Source organism: Fusarium venenatum, assembly GCF_020744135.1.
Source record: "Fusarium venenatum strain MPI-CAGE-CH-0201 chromosome Unknown EDB82scaffold_1, whole genome shotgun sequence".
Lineage (NCBI taxonomy): Eukaryota > Fungi > Ascomycota > Sordariomycetes > Hypocreales > Nectriaceae > Fusarium > Fusarium venenatum.
In genome coordinates this window covers 1463659-1481621 of record NW_027072129.1, presented here as the reverse complement: position 1 = coordinate 1481621, position 17963 = coordinate 1463659, and the positions used below count along the sequence as shown (strand labels likewise).

At 48.2% G+C, this 17963-nt stretch overlaps 9 protein-coding genes across 9 annotated transcripts; 5 read left to right on the top strand and 4 right to left on the bottom strand.

Moving 5' to 3' along the window:
- Nucleotides 1–117: 117 nt before the first annotated feature.
- On the bottom strand, nt 118–572 carry EDB82DRAFT_470058 (uncharacterized protein; the record flags this gene model as incomplete). Its single annotated transcript, XM_025731993.1, has 2 exons — nt 118–449; nt 500–572. 2 exons carry the CDS (start codon nt 570–572, stop codon nt 118–120), a joined length of 405 nt encoding a protein of 134 aa, XP_025590963.1.
- Nucleotides 573–1140: 568 nt separating this feature from the next.
- EDB82DRAFT_482987 (phosphotyrosine protein phosphatase I superfamily) lies at nt 1141–2184 on the top strand. Its single transcript, XM_025731994.2, has 3 exons — nt 1141–1553; nt 1607–1698; nt 1748–2184. The coding sequence occupies exons 1-3, from the start codon at nt 1232–1234 to the stop codon at nt 2003–2005; spliced, it is 672 nt and encodes a 223-aa protein (XP_025590964.2). The 5' UTR covers nt 1141–1231; the 3' UTR covers nt 2006–2184.
- A 1161-nt stretch (nt 2185–3345) lies between these two features.
- Nucleotides 3346–4884, top strand: EDB82DRAFT_542831 (MAP kinase; the record flags this gene model as incomplete). Its single annotated transcript, XM_025731995.1, has 5 exons — nt 3346–3458; nt 3573–3705; nt 3767–3833; nt 3894–4208; nt 4262–4884. 5 exons carry the CDS (start codon nt 3346–3348, stop codon nt 4882–4884), a joined length of 1251 nt encoding a protein of 416 aa, XP_025590965.1.
- A 515-nt stretch (nt 4885–5399) lies between these two features.
- On the bottom strand, nt 5400–6857 carry EDB82DRAFT_549732 (uncharacterized protein; the record flags this gene model as incomplete). Its single annotated transcript, XM_025731996.2, has 2 exons — nt 5400–6371; nt 6411–6857. The coding sequence occupies 2 exons, from the start codon at nt 6855–6857 to the stop codon at nt 5727–5729; spliced, it is 1092 nt and encodes a 363-aa protein (XP_025590966.1). The 3' UTR covers nt 5400–5726.
- A 721-nt stretch (nt 6858–7578) lies between these two features.
- Nucleotides 7579–8218, bottom strand: EDB82DRAFT_519284 (trimeric LpxA-like protein; the record flags this gene model as incomplete). The annotated part of the gene is made up of 2 exons (XM_025731997.2): nt 7579–8130; nt 8180–8218. 2 exons carry the CDS (start codon nt 8216–8218, stop codon nt 7579–7581), a joined length of 591 nt encoding a protein of 196 aa, XP_025590967.2.
- A 2359-nt stretch (nt 8219–10577) lies between these two features.
- On the top strand, nt 10578–11887 carry EDB82DRAFT_9739 (uncharacterized protein). The gene is made up of 2 exons (XM_025731999.2): nt 10578–11001; nt 11062–11887. The coding sequence occupies exons 1-2, from the start codon at nt 10872–10874 to the stop codon at nt 11676–11678; spliced, it is 747 nt and encodes a 248-aa protein (XP_025590968.1). The 5' UTR covers nt 10578–10871; the 3' UTR covers nt 11679–11887.
- Nucleotides 11888–12049: 162 nt separating this feature from the next.
- On the bottom strand, nt 12050–14189 carry EDB82DRAFT_482976 (major facilitator superfamily domain-containing protein). The gene is made up of 5 exons (XM_025732000.2): nt 14021–14189; nt 13653–13957; nt 13495–13598; nt 12394–13441; nt 12050–12335 (listed from the first exon to the last, which is right to left on the bottom strand). The coding sequence occupies exons 2-5, from the start codon at nt 13770–13772 to the stop codon at nt 12177–12179; spliced, it is 1431 nt and encodes a 476-aa protein (XP_025590969.1). The 5' UTR covers nt 13773–13957; nt 14021–14189; the 3' UTR covers nt 12050–12176.
- A 573-nt stretch (nt 14190–14762) lies between these two features.
- On the top strand, nt 14763–16605 carry EDB82DRAFT_542829 (amidase signature domain-containing protein; the record flags this gene model as incomplete). Its single annotated transcript, XM_065609364.1, has 5 exons — nt 14763–15083; nt 15131–15542; nt 15596–16252; nt 16295–16438; nt 16493–16605. The coding sequence occupies 5 exons, from the start codon at nt 14763–14765 to the stop codon at nt 16603–16605; spliced, it is 1647 nt and encodes a 548-aa protein (XP_065465329.1).
- A 443-nt stretch (nt 16606–17048) lies between these two features.
- On the top strand, nt 17049–17938 carry EDB82DRAFT_519280 (P-loop containing nucleoside triphosphate hydrolase protein; the record flags this gene model as incomplete). Its single annotated transcript, XM_025732002.1, has 3 exons — nt 17049–17124; nt 17258–17287; nt 17334–17938. The coding sequence occupies 3 exons, from the start codon at nt 17049–17051 to the stop codon at nt 17936–17938; spliced, it is 711 nt and encodes a 236-aa protein (XP_025590971.1).
- Nucleotides 17939–17963: the final 25 nt, after the last annotated feature.

The following is a 17963-nucleotide window of genomic DNA, read 5'->3' as shown; positions in this document are numbered from 1 at the left end:
GTGTAGCATTGGTTATAAGTTATCTTTATACTTGCAATAATCATATTGCCAGAACCCAGCTTCATATGATACTGTGAAGGGATTGCATTGCTGCTCGAACCCGTTGTTCTGTCCCGCTCAAGCCATTTGATACACGGCACCGACGGATCCTTCAGTGTCCTCGAAGAATCGGTATAAACCATGATCGCCTTCCTTTTCCTTTTCGCTCAACATTTTACCACCAGCCTTCTCAATAACAGAGCCGATACTGTCAACATCCTCGACATACCAGTAAATGCATACTCCTCCTTTCCCAGGGGTAAAGTTTCCAGTGTGGTCAGGGGCTTTTTGAATGCCGCCCGTCAGGCCAAGGCTTGGGTTAAAGTCGAATTGCATGAGCTGTTCTTTGGGGTACTTGTCGGTGGCCTCCTTAAAAGAGAACTTGAAGACAGTCTTGTAGAATTCCGAGGCTGTAGGCTTTAGTGACGGTTCAGGCATAGTACATGTTGAGACGACTAACCGCGAGTCACGTCTTTGGCAGGGATACCCATCCAGACGGGAGTACCAAAGGCTGGGGGCTTCCAATCAGACATGGTGAATTGCAGTTGAGGATTAAGGGGGAAGTGATAGTAAGTGAAAAGGATGATGATGATTCAACCGGAGGTTATGGAGGCCATGATACTCCTTTTTATAGACCGTTTGTATCGCAATTGGCATCAATCCATGCTCATTCACGGTCCTCGATAGTACTTGGGGCTGTCAGAAATGGAGAGACTTTAGGCCGGTGGCTTGAGTCAAGTCACGATGCCGACACGTTTCGAGCAATGAGAACGCGTTTGGACAGCCATCTTGGCAGGGATGTTGTACGCCAGCTGAGCACGAGAGCACGTGTCGAGAAAGGATGTGAAGCTTCAGATAGAATAAGTTAGCGATATACCTACTATACTACACTAGTAGGCCGGCTATTGGACTATTTAATATTCGTGTCTTACGTTCATGTCGTCCTATTCCCTAACTTGGAGAAGATTACATCTGGGCTATTCAAGATCATGATATTCTGGCAATAGCAAGGATACAGGTTGTTGAATGAAACAACCCGGGGAGATGGTGCTGCACGCTAGGTGTTGTAGTTTGGTTCTGCTATACCAAGCTTGTCTATATCACCGTTTCTAAAGCTAGAGCGTAGCTGTCCAACACTGTGACATGACTCCGTACCCCTCCAACTATCCACTCCGAGGCTTGGAATTTCAAGATGGCGGGGCAGATTAGATTATGCGCATCGGGCCGGGCACGTCATTGCGACCGACCATCGATATCTCGGTTCTTTCTTACAGCCTTTTCCCTCCTATTTAACTTGGGATCCTTTACGAAATCATATCTACTTCAACTGATTTATTGTATCGCCACTATAACACAGCACTACAATAACAACAAAATGCCTGACCAAATATCCGTCCTCTTTGTGTGTCTGGGCAACATCTGTCGCTCGCCCATGGCCGAAGGTATCTTTCAGAACCTCGCTAAGCAGCCGAATCTCAAAGACAAGATTGGGCGCATCGACTCTTGCGGCACGGGTACGAATATCTTCTCGCTGATAAAGTCTCAATCGCTAACTCTTCCATCGTAGCTGCTTACCACAGCGGCGAACCGCCGGATGATCGAACCATGGCTACACTAGAGGCCAACGGTATAGACGATTATGACCATCTCGCGCGGCGCGTACGTTTCCCATCAACCCATAACACATTACTGCTGACGCGACTTCTAGTTCCACCCGAGCGATTTCACAACTTTCGACTACATCTTTGCAATGGATCGATCAAACCTCTCAGACCTTCTCCGACTACAGAAGAACAACCCGGACTCCACTGCCAAGGTGATGCTGTTCGGAGAGTTTAGCGGCACAAAGCGACCCGAGATTGTTAATGACCCTTACTATGGAGGAAACGACGGATTCTCCAAGGCCTACGAGCAGTGCACGCGATTCTCCAAGAACTTTGTAAAGGAGACTTTTGGAGAAGAGTAAAAACCAGGATTAGCGGATAGAGAGACAAGGATATATAATACCCGATGCCTGTATAACATACAGAGGTCAAGGAATAAGGTTGGACAGGGTAGACTAGATTAGATTTATTGACATTTTGATCAGATTCGAATGATAATTGGCTGCATGTTACCAGCATGACGGTTCGATTAATTTAGAGATTAATTGTTTATATTAATATTTGTCGATCCCACGTCTTGTCTCATTCTGGCTCCTCGGTTCGCCGACACCAGAACCTAATCAGGGCCCGACCAACAAAGAGCGGCCAGAGTCAATTCACCAGCAACATTTCTGATGTGTCGGGTCCCACTTGGCAAGCTTCAGCCCTATGCTTCGATAATGCAGCGGTCTTATTAGTGGCTGGCCTCGATCTCGGATGAGAGATAGACATCGTCATATAATCAACTGTTGATACTGATTCTTACATGTTGCGTAGTTATGCATCGGTGATGCCGAAGCCAGACAAGACAGTTGATGTATTAGTGGAGGCTTTGCGTAAGGCGGATCTTTGAGATGCTGTAAGATTGGATGAGATGCTGACCATCTTTTTTACATTAGAAACTCAGCCCCAATATCGTTATCGTGGCTTGGGACTGGTAGGTGAGATCCAATACCCACGACATCATTATACGGACCTAGACAAACTCTCGTGGAAAAGCGGCGCAAGCCTTAAAATCACCAATTTGACTTTGTACCCTCTGAGCGTTCAACACGAGGAATTTCCCCTTTTTTACACAAGATGAAGCCGAGCCGTTGCATGCATTATTGCAACTTTGAAGCATGGGTCGTTGTCGCGCGGCTATCGATGTTGAAACACTGATTGGTTAGAGACCCTGACGAGCTAGAGCCGAACAAATCAACCACTTCACCAGGCGGTGACTTGTGTTCCTGCGGGGTCCCTAAGTTCTGTTGTTTAGCGGCTTCGGGCCACTGTGGATCGTTCTGACAGCCCTGGAAGTCCCCATGGCGTAGTAAACCCCGGGTCAGGTCTATCCAATCCAGTGGCAGATGGCGAAGCAGAAGAGCTGAGGGGAGCTCTTTTTACATGGACCCAGTCCCCCTCGCTTGACCCAACCAACCTAAGACAAGAACCAACCAGCTGTTGTCTTGTCTGTCAGGTACCTACATCCATACATATATCCTTAGAGAGACGCGCATTCTTTGTCTTTGTTCTTCTCACTACATTGCTTCTGTTTCATCTTCATATTCCTCTTACCTTGACTTACCTACAACCTTTTGCATCTAAAGCGACGTTTCTACCCGCAAACCTTGTCGCATTCGAGCTTCTATTGCCCCGCACCATATACCACCACGAATACACCATGGGCGACCTACAAGGACGCAAGGTCTTCAAGGTCTTCAACCAAGACTTTGTCGTTGACGAGCGCTACACTGTCACCAAGGAGCTCGGTCAGGGAGCTTACGGTATCGTCTGGTGAGTTTGCGCATCTCGTTGCTCGTGGCACTCCTGAATCTTTATACTACGACTCGAAACTCTTGTCTCGTCTTCTACCCCGCCGCAGCTGCTGACGATAGCCCCGCCTCCCAGTGCCGCCGTTAACAACCAAACCAACGAGGGCGTAGCCATCAAGAAGGTCACCAATGTTTTTAGCAAGAAGATTCTGGCCAAGCGCGCTCTGCGCGAGATCAAGCTACTCCAGCACTTCCGCGGCCACCGCAACGTGAGTTTCTGCCTCGGCGCAACACCCAAAGGACGCGTATGCTGATATCTTGAACCACCAGATCACATGTTTGTACGACATGGACATTCCTCGACCCGATAACTTCAACGAGACCTACTTGTACGAGGGTCAGTGACGATACCTGCCCGAAAGAGAAGAAATATGAACCGTAAACTAACACGGCATAGAGCTGATGGAGTGCGATTTGGCTGCCATCATCCGTTCTGGCCAGCCTCTTACCGACGCCCACTTCCAATCCTTTATCTACCAGATCCTTTGCGGTCTCAAGTACATCCACTCCGCCAACGTTCTGCACCGAGATCTCAAGCCCGGAAACCTGCTTGTCAATGCCGACTGCGAGCTCAAGATTTGCGATTTTGGTCTTGCCCGAGGTTTCTCAGTCGACCCTGAAGAGAATGCTGGATACATGACCGAGTATGTCGCTACTCGATGGTACCGTGCCCCTGAGATTATGTTGAGCTTCCAGAGCTACACCAAAGCGAGTACGTTTGAACGAAAACCACTAGCTGTGAGATGGCTTACTGACTTGATATAGTTGATGTTTGGTCTGTTGGTTGTATTCTGGCTGAGCTGTTGGGCGGCCGTCCTTTCTTCAAGGGTCGTGACTACGTCGACCAGCTGAACCAGATTCTTCACATTCTCGGAACTCCCAACGAGGAGACACTCTCCCGCATCGGCTCACCCCGTGCCCAGGAATACGTCCGCAACCTGCCTTTCATGCCTAAGAAGCCTTTCCCCAGCCTGTTTCCCCAGGCCAACCCCGACGCTCTCGACCTTCTCGACAAGATGCTCGCCTTCGACCCTTCGTCCCGTATCAGCGTAGAGCAGGCCCTCGAGCACCCTTACCTGCAAATCTGGCATGACGCCTCGGACGAGCCCGACTGCCCCACCACATTCAACTTCGACTTTGAGGTTGTTGAGGACGTTGGTCAGATGCGTGGTATGATTCTGGATGAGGTTCAACGATTCCGACAGAACGTCCGCACCGTGCCTGGTCAAAGCGGCGGAGGTCTTCAGGGCCAGGGTGTTCCTGTTCCTCTGCCTCAAGGCAACGGTCAATGGACTGCTGAGGACCCTCGACCACAGGAGTATGCTGGTCACGGTAACACCGGACTTGAGCAAGATCTTCAGGGAGGCCTGGATGCTTCTCGAAGATAAAAGCTGCCAAGCAAAGTATAAGAGTCGAAAATTGGATATATCCTAGAGGGGGATTAAGGACGGCATGCTTTCTGGATCAAAATGAAAGATACATTCAAGGCACAGGAAATACGGATGAGTCTTGGGTATTCATGGATTTAATGCCTGGAATAAGAAGAGAAGGGTGAACAAAGAAGGCTTTTTGGCTTCAGCAGGCTAAGGGAGTATGCCCTTATATGCGTTGAGAGGGTAGTGAAGCGTTTCCCTCTTCATTTCCATCATCTGTTTTTCCGAATGAGAAACGATATCAATATTATATTTCTTTATTTGTTACAAATGTTCATTTTATATTCCACCATGTGAAACTGAAGATCAAAGCAACAGCGACGATCTTGGTGAGTGTCTTTCACTAAAGATGACAGATGAGCACTTGTCATTTTAGCGTAGGACTCGCATAATTACAATAAGATGAAGCTGTTTTGTATCTTTGTGAAGACACATTAATTTAGCTACGAAGACATCACTCATGTGCGGAAAAGATTATAAAGCCATTGTTTCATTCATGATATGGCAAGTAGATACATGTGGCTTGACGTAAAATCACCCCTTGATCTTGTGCCATATCCTTTGGCAGTCCTTCATCGGATTTTAGTTTCATCCCTTTCCTTAGGGGAAGCTATTGCCAGACTTGGGGTTCACATTGCTGTTGGGAGATTGTTGTTAAACTCCACTGTTAAGCCCCTTGTTGAAAGAAGTCGTTGGCCATGCTTCGTTGCTTGCATTCCAAAAACCAAGTCGCTCATTCAGCATGAGTGCTGGGCGCATGTATCGAGACCCATATGTCGCGGCCAGGGTTGAACCGTTTAGTCGACATAGTGACCGAAGATGGGACGGTCATCATCAAAGCTGTCCTCTTCATCCTCGTCGGAAGAGGAAGACTCAGTGTCCTCTTCAGGGCCGGAGTCCTCTTCCTGGGTACCAACCTCGCTGCCGAATCCGACCTGATTGCCACGAGTATCGCCGAGAATGGACTCGAGCTGGTGTCGCAGCTCAGAGTTGCGCTTGCGCTTCTCAAGTCGACGACGGCGGAGAATGTCGTGGCAGTACATGTTCAAAACATTCTGGACAGTTCCGATACGGCGGGGCTCCCAACACATGGCGGCACGAGCGGCGATGTGCCAAAGTTGAAAGGCCTGGTAGTACTGCATTTCGCTCTCGTCATTGTTCTCAAGGATGTTTTCCTTTTCGTCAGAGGTCTTGTAGAACTCCTCGACGGTTTCGCCACACTGGCGCAGGGCCAAAAGGGGTGCGACTCCGAGAGCAGTGGCCTTGAATTCGGGCAGCTCGATGAGATTCTCCTGGGTGAGCTCATCGAACATGGCAGTGAAGACTTCCTTCTCCTTGGCAGCGCGCTCAACGCGGTCGCGGTGATCCTGCACTAGAACGTCGGTGACGTAGATCCCCTTATTGACCTGATCGTGGTTGGCAACCTTGTAGTCCTCGGCGTACTAGGCAGCGAGGGCATTGTCGAGCTGGTTGCGGATGACCTTGACGTGCATGCGGTAAAGCACAGTGTCGCGGATGGTGGTGAGCCAGGTGGTCTGATCGAAAGGACCGGGGTCATCACCAGGGATCTTAGGAGTATGGTTGTAGACCAGGTGAAGGTCCCAGATGCGGTGGAGAACGCGGAGAGCAGTCTCGCCGTACTTGATGACGATGATCTTGGAAAGACCGTGGAGAGTCGCGGTGTCGTTCTCCTGCCAGTGGAGGATCTCGGCGCAGAGAGCATCGACACGGATCTTCAGACCACGGTTGTCGAGCTCATCAATGTCGCGAAGCTCATCATAGAGACGAGTGTGACGACGAGTGGAGTGAGGGACGGTGAGAGGGAAGGGGATAGGGGCTGGACCAAGGTCATTGGCCGCTGCAGCACCCTCACACCAAGGAGGAGTGATGGTGACGAGTTTCTTGGGAAGGTCAGGAGGAGGCGCCATTGTTGGATGGATGATTTGGATGTGGCTTTGTGATGCCGAGTGTCAAGTGAGAGCGTGCAGAATGGGACACTTATGAGTGAAGTGCGTCAGGCTGAAGAACCAGAAGTGAAGTTGAGCGAGGGTTCGTCCTTTATGTAGTCGAGCAGTAAACAATACAAACTAAGTGAGTGAGTATTCAAAGTGAATCAAAACCTGCATCCAATGAATTACGTTGCCGTCAAACGTGATTCTGAAAGTCTTTCCAGTGCTATTCAGAGTGATGTTTGTATCGTGAGCTGGAACAATGAGAAAGGCGGGGTCGTAAACGGGTCAAATGACCAAAAACCACACATTGAGACGAACAGATAAGAAAGGCACAAAAGGGTATCATTCAACGTTTGTCTAAAGTCTGAAGCAAGTGACAATCTTCCATCTCTCTCATCGCGCGTTTGTTGTTTTATGTTGGGAGTGCATCGTGATAGGACCTGGTATTTGGTCCTGGGGAGCGTTGGTCGAGAGATTCGAAGCTGGTAAAAGTGACAGTCTCTCCATTCTGATCATGGCGACCTTACCACTGTTTCAGGTGGGTCGTTAATCGAGAACTGGTCCTCGATTATCTTTTGAATCACAGAAACCGTCAAGGACTCCCTTGGTAAGGCCCAGCCAGCTCTTACTGTCGGAGCATACCGAGCTTCTTTCCCAACTCCTGCTTTGCGATGCATATGCTTCCCATCCAATATGTTCATGACGCTGGAGGCTGAGGATTGTTTCCCACAGTCTTGTACATATCCCTCAACTCAAACTCCTCATGTCCCCCCTCAGGAATCTCCCCAATGACCTTGGCCGGCTGGCCTGCAACAATGGAGAAGCTAGGAATGACCATATTGGGCGGCACGACAGTCCCGTCGAGAACCTGAACGTAGTCCTTGAGAATGGCAAACTCGCCGATAGTGCACCCCTTTCCGATCTGCACATGGTTTCCCACCGCCGCAGCCTGGACGACAGTCCCCTGGCCAACAAATACGTGGTCTCCTATGCGCAGCGGCATGTATGTAAAGGCGCCCTTGTACATGCGGCCTGGTGGACGCAGTAGGACGCCCCGTGCGAGGAAGCAGTATCGACCTATCGCGACGGCAGTGTTGTTGGCTGGGGTGCTTCCAGACGAAGATGCGGTGACGGTACGAGCGAGATCGCCTCTGATCATGACTTCGGGTTGGATGACGGTTTTGCCGCCGAGCATAATGTTTTGGGTTCCGACGAGGACGGCTTTACGTGCGACTTTGTTACCAGTGTCCTGTAACAGTGTGAGTATGAGTATAGGGGACAGAAGAGGACATGCTTACGGTCTCGATATACTCGCCTTTGGGTTGTCGGCGAGACATGATGAATGAAGATGCCGGAGAGGCTACGGCCGGGGCGGAGAATGGAAATGGAGACGGACGGAGACGGAGGAGGAAGAAGAGAGTCGGAGTGTCGGTCATGTTTTGGTGGTCGCTTAGGCCGATGATCATGGCATGTGGGGCCGCATTAAGCGGATACAACCTCAATTCGAGAGGTACAGGAAATTAATAGGGCCTCAAATACATGCAATAAAGACATTGCATTGCATGTTGACAAAGTTTGTTAACTATGATATCATCTACTAGAATAGATACAGACTGTTGGAAACCCATTGACTTTGTCTGGCACAACAAGCAGTTGGTGTTGGTGTTGGATATCTGCCTTACAAGCGTCTAAATCACCAACAACTGGAGTCGCATAACCAACAGAGGAATTGATGGTAATCAAGAAAGCCTTGCTAAGCCTTATGGAAATTTGGTATGGCCAACATGAATTGACCTTGTCAAGCGCAATTATAACCAACAACTGGACGTCCAACAACCAACAACTGCCAAGCTTGATCCTTCAACACACCTGGCCCAATTCGCAGTAACAAACAAATTCGTAACTAAACCATGTCGAGCACGGAGTATGCAAACATGCAATTTAATGTGTCACAAACCCCTTCGGCTGAAAGGAATATATTTAATCTCTTGTCCTACACCCACCCAACCTCGTGCAAGCCAACTCAAGAGTGGAATAGCCCAATGATACTCTGACGGGTTTTCAGTGTACCGTAAGCTAAGAAAAGGGAACTAAATTAACGAAAATCCTTTAAACCGAACTAGAGACTTGAAACTAAACTATAATGAGGGTTCATCAAAGTCTGGAAGAATTAAAAGAGAAGGTCAGTTTTTCCGTGCCGCAAGCCGATTGCAACGGTCGCAGGGGACATGTTTTGTAAAGGTTGCAAGATGCGCGAGATTGAACCAACCAGAGATGTAGAAGCGTTTAAAAGCGTGTAATTTCTTTATTCTTTTTGTCTGTCTTCATTACAATCTAAACTCGTGCTCAATATTAAATTTAATAAAAAATGCAATAAAAGAGAAAGAGATAAATGCAGTGGAAATGAAAAAACAGTGATTCGGTTGTTTCGTCTGCAGTAGCGTTGTTTAAACCAGCTGAAACTTGCCCTGACAAGGGACATGACAAGGTTTTGCAATGTTTGAGATAAACTCTTTTCCAGTATTGCTTTTGCTGTATAGAATGATTATATATGCGCCTCTTTTTCAGGTGAGAGTGACAGTACATACAGTATATGTAAGAGATTACGGATAGTTGTCTTGGTCTCCAGTCTGAGAGCCAGCTCAGATATCAGATTCTGTTTGTTTCCCGTTGCTTGGCTCTTACGATTGTTGCACACGCACGGGAAGAGAAATCACATAAGCAGATTACCTACCAAGAAAAGAATATCGTGGCCGTGTTTTGTTGGATCTATTATTGACCGCGTATCTAGGATCTTGGTCTTGGTATTGAGGGGCGCAGGGCGGGAGTTGCTGGGTCCGATAATCTGCCAAGGGATACAGTAGAGAAAAGTAAAGTACCTACTCTTCTGAGAAAAAAAAGTTCAGATGATGATGTACGGGTTAGTTATAGTGTTTCATCGCTATGATCCTCTTAAGAACATGGGACTATGATAAAACAAAACGGTGAGACACTAAACAATTAACCAATTCAACCATCAATTTAGCCATTTCTCTTTCTTTCCTTCAAGTAACAAGATAGAACACTCAGTTAAGTAAGAAAGAAAAAAGAGAAAAAGAGAAAGCTCTGCTTATGACAACTCAACAAGTAACCAAACTATGCCCTATGTGCCTATATCAATTCATCCCTGTAAATACTCTCGCGCTAGGGTCGCCTCTCAACGCGGCCGCCCGTCCACCGCACGAGGCGTCCATGTCGCTTGTCCATTTTCTCTCTCCGCTTACAAGGGGGTCCCGCGTTTCGAGGCCTAGTCCTTGCCTGCACATCGCTCAACTTGACAGGGAATACTTGAGAAGAGAGAGGCAGAGAAAACAGAAACAGAAACAGAGAACCGAGGTGTTTTGTGTTTCTGTTAGGTCTTGATTACGGAATCTACTCAACCTTGTCTGGGGAAAGGACAAGGCGCAGTTAGTTGTCGATGTTTTATATAAACTCATCCATCCATCCTCCCTTTTCTTTTTCAACAACAACAACTCACATTCAGTCTCTACAACTCTTCTCTTTTCTCCTCATCTATTCATAGCTTTTGTCTCTTACTCTCTCTAATAAAAGAGTCCCCGCTTCTATTCCTGCACAACACCCACACCACCACCACCACCCACACACCAAAAGAACGCATCCATAGTTAAGCGCCCAGGTGGAAACGCCTCTCTCGTCCATTCGGTCCACTCAGAATCTTTGGCCCCCCCTTGCTTGCGTTTATTATTAGCATTGCCGCCCTTGTGCTTCTTGTTGCCGCGACCTGTATAACAAGACCGCGCTCTTCCGCCCAAAAGCATTCATTCCTCTGTGTGCTTCTTTATCACATTGCATCTTCTGGTTCTCTATTAGCTGCTTAGTGGTTCTTTTAAGTTTCAAAATTCAGGAGATCAACACCATCTTCTTTTACTAAAAGGTCCGGCGTCTCAGATCTTGTATACTTTGATCCCAATTAAGCAAGCAACCATCAACATGCTCGCCAACCCCCTTTTCGTCCTCGCCTCTGCGGCTTTGGCTTTGGCTTCACCTCTCAAGACCTACGGTCCTGGTTCTAGCTGCAAGCCTGGAAAGCCTATGCCTGTCCTTCCTGTCAATGGTGGTCGTAAGTCACTCTTACACTTATACGCATAAGCCTCAGTCTCACTAACATGCCACAACACAGCCACTGAACTTCCTTCTCCTCCTCAAGGCGCAACTCTAAAGCATATCGCCCTTGGTTTCGGTATTCAGAACTACACCTGTGCCGACGCTGCTGCCACACCCGCAGCTCAAGGCGCTCTGGCTGTCCTCTACGATGTCACTCACCTCTACCCGGGTCAAGGCCCTGCATCTCTTAACCAAGACAAGTGGGCTGCTCTCACATCCAACGTTCTTAACACGGGCAAGATCCCTCTGAACCTCAACGACAACGGCGTCGGAGCCTCCCTCACCAACCCCTTTCCCAAGAAGTCATCTTTCAAGCTTGAAGGTCAACCCAAGAACTTGCCTTACCTTGGCCACCACTTCTTCAACGCTGCCGGTGTTCCTACTTTTGACCTCGACGCTGCTAACCAGCTCCTCCTCTGCAAGAAGCTCGATGGAATCAAGGCTCCTGCTTCTGCCCCTGCTGGTCCTGAAGGAACTGGTGCTGTTGACTGGCTCTACCTTGGTGACGCCGGTGGCAGCATTGGAGTCTCATACGTCTACCGTGTCTTGACTGCTGGTGGTGCTTCTCACGGCTGCAAGGCAAAGGGTGTTGACAGCACCTCTTACACAACCCTCTACTGGTTCTACGGTTAAATCTCCTATGAGCCATGGACAAACTTCTTTTTCACGAATTTCTTTTCTTAATTACATATTTTCTTCTCTTCTCGATAGAACGGCGGTTTATCGGAGTTTATACAAAAGGTCACAATCGTTATTAAATTACATACAAGGGACAGTTATACGTTTCACGACGATCGTTATTGGCACAATCTGGGTCTTTGCAGAGATACCACGGTTTATGAGTGTGAATGGATCACACTCCAAGGGACGTTTTGGGACTTACTTCTTGGCGTTTATTTTGGTTGATCTATTTGTTATTTGGATGGCACCTTCGTCGTAGCCAATTGACGATGGATGAGGAGGACATGTAGATAGTTACATTGAATGAAAGTGGATTCAAACGATACGATACTGGACCTATATGTGAATTATAATAAGGCTGCCATCGCTAATGGGACTTCAAGTTTGTTCCCACACAAAGAATACTCCACGATCTATCACCACAAACAAGCAAGACAATAGATACGTAACTCAAGCTGCCTCCTTTCCCACCTCATGCTTCTCATGCTCCAAGCTTTGTCTTTCACAAGCAATAGTCGCATCTTTCAAATACTTGTGAGTCCTCCAAGTCAAAGCAGCACACCATATAGCCATGGCGATACTACAAGCAATCATTGCCCACATTCCTCGCTAATCACAAGTTAGTATGTTTTAATGCGAGCCGTGTTTGCAGGAAACGGAAACTTACGATAAACCAGGGCGCCATCGAAGCACCGTAAAAGACTATACTCCACCAGGCATTAATGACATTACTGCCTGTGTTCATTCCAGCAAGGACGATACCACGGAACATGGCTGACTCATGTCGCATGACATCGTTGCACCAAGCAAAGAAAGTAGCCTGGCACGCGTAAACGGATCCAGCCCAGTAATAAGCTGCAAACACAACAGTAGTCGACGCAGGGTTCGTCGGGTCTCTAGAAGCGACAAGTACCATGATGGACGTGGCAATGCCTGTGATGCCGATGAAGTATCCGACAAGATATCGCTTTCCAGACAGGAAGTCCGTCAATGTTGCCCAGAACAGGGTAGACACGATGCCGATTGCGGGAACGCCGCTGGGGTAATTGTTCTTCTGCGCGACGGTGTATTCGTTGGTCGGGTGGTTTTGGAGGAATAAGGCGAAGAGCGCATTAGTACTGAAGGACTCGGTCTCGCCAGCAATGATCCAAAGGATAACGAATCCCCACCAGAACCACGAGGTGAGAACCATCTTTCCGTAGCCAAAGGTGAGACGGGGACGTTCTTCAGCTGGGGGAACTCTAGAGATGGCGAGAGCTCGCTCTTCTTCGGAAAGGTAAAAGGCGGTAGTTGTGTGCGGCGTGTCAGGAAACAAGAAGTAGCCATAGATGGCAACGGGAATAGTGATGAGACCATCAATGATAAACAGCCACCTCCAACCGCTCAGTCCATGGTTGCCATCCATGCTCGAGTGAATACCAGTTTGGATGAAACCTCCAATCATGGTACCAGCCAAGCCAGAAGCTGTAAAGATTCCACTTCTCTTGCCCAGCTCCCGCTCCGTGTACCATGATCCGAGGATGTAGTGCGTGCCGACAAAAGTAGATGCTTCACAGATGCCCTGGAAGAAGCGAATGGCCATGATGGACTTGGGGCTCTGGACAGAGGCGGTGACCATTGTGAGACCGCCCCAGAGAACCATCATGAGAGGGAACCAGATGCGAGGTTTGATGTATTGCAGAGAGAGGTTGGAAGGGACCTGGCCTATGACATATCTGTGCGTGTTAGTATGTGAGCTTTGGTGAGAAATGGATGGACAGCAACGTACCCGACTGTAAAACAGGTAAAGATCTGGTTCAATTGATCACCCTCGAACCCAAGGTCCTCTTTCATACCAGAAACGTAGGCATTGTTGATGTTGTTTCTATCAAGCTACCAACAAATCAGTATCATGATTCTTTTGAAGGTCAGAGAGAGGGGACTCACATAGTTGACGAAATAACTCAGACAACAAAAAGTCAAGATGAAAAAGTCAATCTTCTGGACCAGACGTCTCTCGCCTGGCTTATAGTCCACATGCAAATACGCCTGCAATTTTGACAACATTGCGAATGACTGGTGGCGATGGATGAAGATGGAGATGGACGCAATGAGTAAATGAGAGGCGCTATGGGACTACTTATACATATCCCATGTATGCAGGCATAGGCGCTGAAGATCTTTGTAGTAGTCGGGGGTTGGTTGTATGTCACCAATTGAGATAGCCACCCTTGATTCATTCACTCATTGTACTAGTCACATTCTCTCAATCAGCTCGAGTTCCCTTTCGTAAGTATCAGCGGGTTTAAACTCACATTGCAGGGGGAAATAAAGTAATTGATAGAAGGTCTATCCGATACCGCGGTTTAGAGAAGTTTTTAGGTGGAGTTATCTGCCGAACGATAAGCCATCAATTTGCGGGGAAGCGATCGGCTAACTCAGCAGGTGATAGTGAAAGATGGCCGCTATAAAAGAGTCACGCGAGATAGGTATACTTAGGAGTCTCTTATTGATTGATTCATTACTCTTTTGGGAAACCAATCTATCGGATGCAGATAACAATCGCAGTATCCTTGTTTCTTCCCCATGTTTTAATGCTGCGATATGGATAAACCACGAACGATATCTGATAGGTAACTAAACCTGTACCCCGGAAACTGCCAAGTCCTGTATACAATTGTTTCCAGATACGGACTTACTATACGATGGTACTCGGTATGATTGTGTTATTGACCGATGCTACCAGACTCGTCAGACTCCAGAGAGGGGGTGAATGATAGATGCTACATGACAGTCTGGTACTCGATAAGACTAATATTTCCCTTTCCAACGCAACATCAACAACTCTCCTCATCCGGAAAGTAATCAACCACTAGTCTCAAGTCCGTTATATCCGTGTCGATAGTAGCCCAAATAGGAAAGATATCTATTATATCACGACTCTCGTCGTTGCGACATTGATTTCGTGATCAGTCCAGCTTTGGATTTAAGCCACCGTTGATTCCTCTTGGCTTTCAACAAACACATCGCACTATAGACATACAAGGGCCTTTCATCATGACTCTCACTACTACCACAACTACCACCACAGCCAAGCTCGACACTACTCCTTCATGGAAGGACATTAGCGTCAAAAAGACCGAGGCTCTCAACTCTTCTATTCCCCAAGAATGGCGTATCCCTCAAGATCTTCTTCCTCCAGCAGACCAAGCAGATGTCACAGAATGGCCAGAGACATCATCATGGTTCACAAAGGATGAACTCGCTATTACATCTCTGACTGCCACTGAACTCATTCAGAAACTCGCTTCTGGCACCTTCAAGTCTGAAGATGTAACCAGGGCATTCTGCAAGAGAGCTGCAGCTGCTCACCAACTTGTACTTCACTCGCCCATCCCACTCCCTCATTAACTAACAACTTGCAGACCAACTGCCTAGCAGAGACTTGCTTTGGCCGCGCCATCCAAACAGCACGTCAACTTGACGAGCACTTTGCCAAAACAAACACACCCGTTGGACCTCTCCACGGTCTTCCCATCTCCCTCAAAGACAACTTCAACCTTCAAGGTCTCGATGCAACCGTTGGTTTCACAGGCCATGTCGGCGACCCTGCCGAGTCCGACTCTGGCCTTGCAACGCTGCTTCAAAATGCCGGCGCCGTCTTTTACGTCAAGACGAATGTCCCCACAGCCATGATGATTGCGGAGTCCATCAACAACACCTTTGGACGAACTGTGAATCCCAAGAACAGAAATACTACCAGTGGTGGAAGCTCTGGCGGCGAGTCGGCGCTTATTGCCTTTAAGGGCAGTCCCTTGGGTGTTGGAACTGATATAGGTACTTCCAAACTCCATCACAACACTGAACTACATGCTAACAACTGTCAATAGGAGGATCACTTCGTATTCCTGCTGCTTGCACTGGTCTCTTCACCATCCGTCCTTCAGCAGGCCGTTTCCCCGTTCGAAACTGCCGCTCAGGAATGCCCGGCCAAGAAGCAGTCCAATCTGTCAACGGCCCTCTCGCCCGAACCATCCAAGACATTCAATTCTACAGCAAAGCCGTGATTGACGCACAACCCTGGCTCGCCGATCCTAAATGTGTCCCCATCCCCTGGCGACCAGCCCAACTGCCCGACAAGCTCAAGATAGCATTCATGTGGCACGACGGCCTTGTCCTTCCAACACCGCCCGTCACTCGAGCCCTCCGAGTCGCAAAGGAGAAGCTGGAAGCCGCTGGACACACCATCATGAAGTGGGATCCCGTTGACCAAAAGGAAGGCTCGGATCTTCTTCAGCGCATGTTTCTAGCGGACGGTGGACAGACGATCCGAAAGGTGCTTGAACGAACGGATGAGCCGTGGAGGCCTGAGATGGACGGTTATAGAACAGCGAGAGACTTGAGTACTTCTGAGATGTGGAAACTTCAACTTGAGCGAACTGCGTTCCAGAACAAGTATTTGGATCGATGGAACAAGGCGGGTATCGATGCTATTGTATGCCCAACGACGCCTTACAGCACTGGAAAGAACGGAACCTTTAAACATGGTATGTCTACCACTCCTTTTCAGATTCGTATACTGACTGTAGAAGTTGCTTATACGGGCGTGTTCAACGTCGTCGACTATTCCGCCGTGTCGTTCCCGACGGGAATCAACGTTGACAAGGGCGTTGATGTGCTTGACTCTTCTTACCAGCCTTTGAGCCCGTTGTGCAAGTCTGTCAACGACGATTGTAAGTACCCTGTCTTGACTTTCGTGATGGTCATGGCTAACTAGTACTCTGCAGACGACGCTGCATTGGTGCACGGTCTACCAGTTAGTCTTCAGATCGTTGCGCGCAGGCTAGAAGAAGAAAAGGTATTGGCCATGGCCGAACTTGTGCATGAAACCATGATCTGAAGGAAGTCAAAGTCCAGATACTACACAGATAGATAAAAGTGACACTTCAGGTTACATACATATGCACATTATGGATCTAGGCGTATATTCAAGTCTTGCAGAAAGGTTGACCTTCCAAGCTTTAGACTACAAAAATAAATAGTCTAAGAAGTATAGCCTAAGTAGCATAAGCTAGCCTAATAATTTCGTCACTCATACTTCTAGCGGCCAACTTTTCTGGTACCCTGATAATACTGTATTCTCGATCTATTACTAGAGTTAAGACGTCAAGGGTGTTACAAATGTTGGTGTAACGGCGTATTGGGTGGGGAGCTCTGATGTAACGACGTGGGGCAATGCCTTACCGCGGGGCACATCTAAGGAACGACATTCGAACTCATGAGAGTAACCCTCTTCTCTACAACGTGCAGACTCATTCTCATTATATACCCCCGTATTCAAAAATGGAGAACCAAGTTGAGAGACTCGTCGAAAAGGCGTGGAAGAAGTATGAAGAGACGCCAAAGGATAAGCGACTATGTAAGTACCCTCATGACATTTCACCGAAGATTGCTATCATGAGAGTTGCCGTAAACAACATCTCAAGTTAAGATCTCCAAAACCAATAGCGCTGTTCATTAGAAGTATTGAAAGTCATGGCTGACACTCGTAGTGATTGGCGTTGCGGGTATCCCAGGTTCAGGTAAGTCAACCACTTGACATATAAAACAAGATACTGACTCTCCAAGGCAAAACAACATTCTCACAGATCATCACTGATAGAATCAACGCCCGTGCATCGTCTTCTGATTCTTCTTCACCTCCACCAGCAACCTTTGTTCCTATGGATGGCTTTCACCTCACCCGCGCGGCTCTCTCAGCCATGCCCGACCCTGACACCGCCCACTTCCGTCGCGGTGCAGCCTTTACCTTTGATGCCCCCAAGTTCCTCACTCTAGTCCAATCCCTTTCCAAGACACCCATCCCGTCAGAGCCTGTCCTGGCACCGTCCTTTGACCACGCACTGAAGGACCCCCGAGACGATGACATCGTTGTCAAGCCAGAGCATCGTGTCGTTGTGCTCGAGGGAAACTATCTTGCCCTTGATCAAGATGTTTGGCGGGATGCAGCCAAGTTACTGGATGAGGTGTGGTTTGTCGAAGTGGACTTTGAGGTTGCGAGGAGACGGTTGAGGGAAAGGCATGTCAGAGCGGGCATCGTCAAGGATCTGGAGGAGGGTGATCGGAGAGCCATGGAGAACGATCTTGTCAATGGTAAAGAGATCATCGACTTTAGACTCAAGGTGGACGAAGTGATTCAGAGTCGCGAAGATGGAAGCTGGGTACATGAGTAATGGTCTTGTAAATAAATGCTCGTAC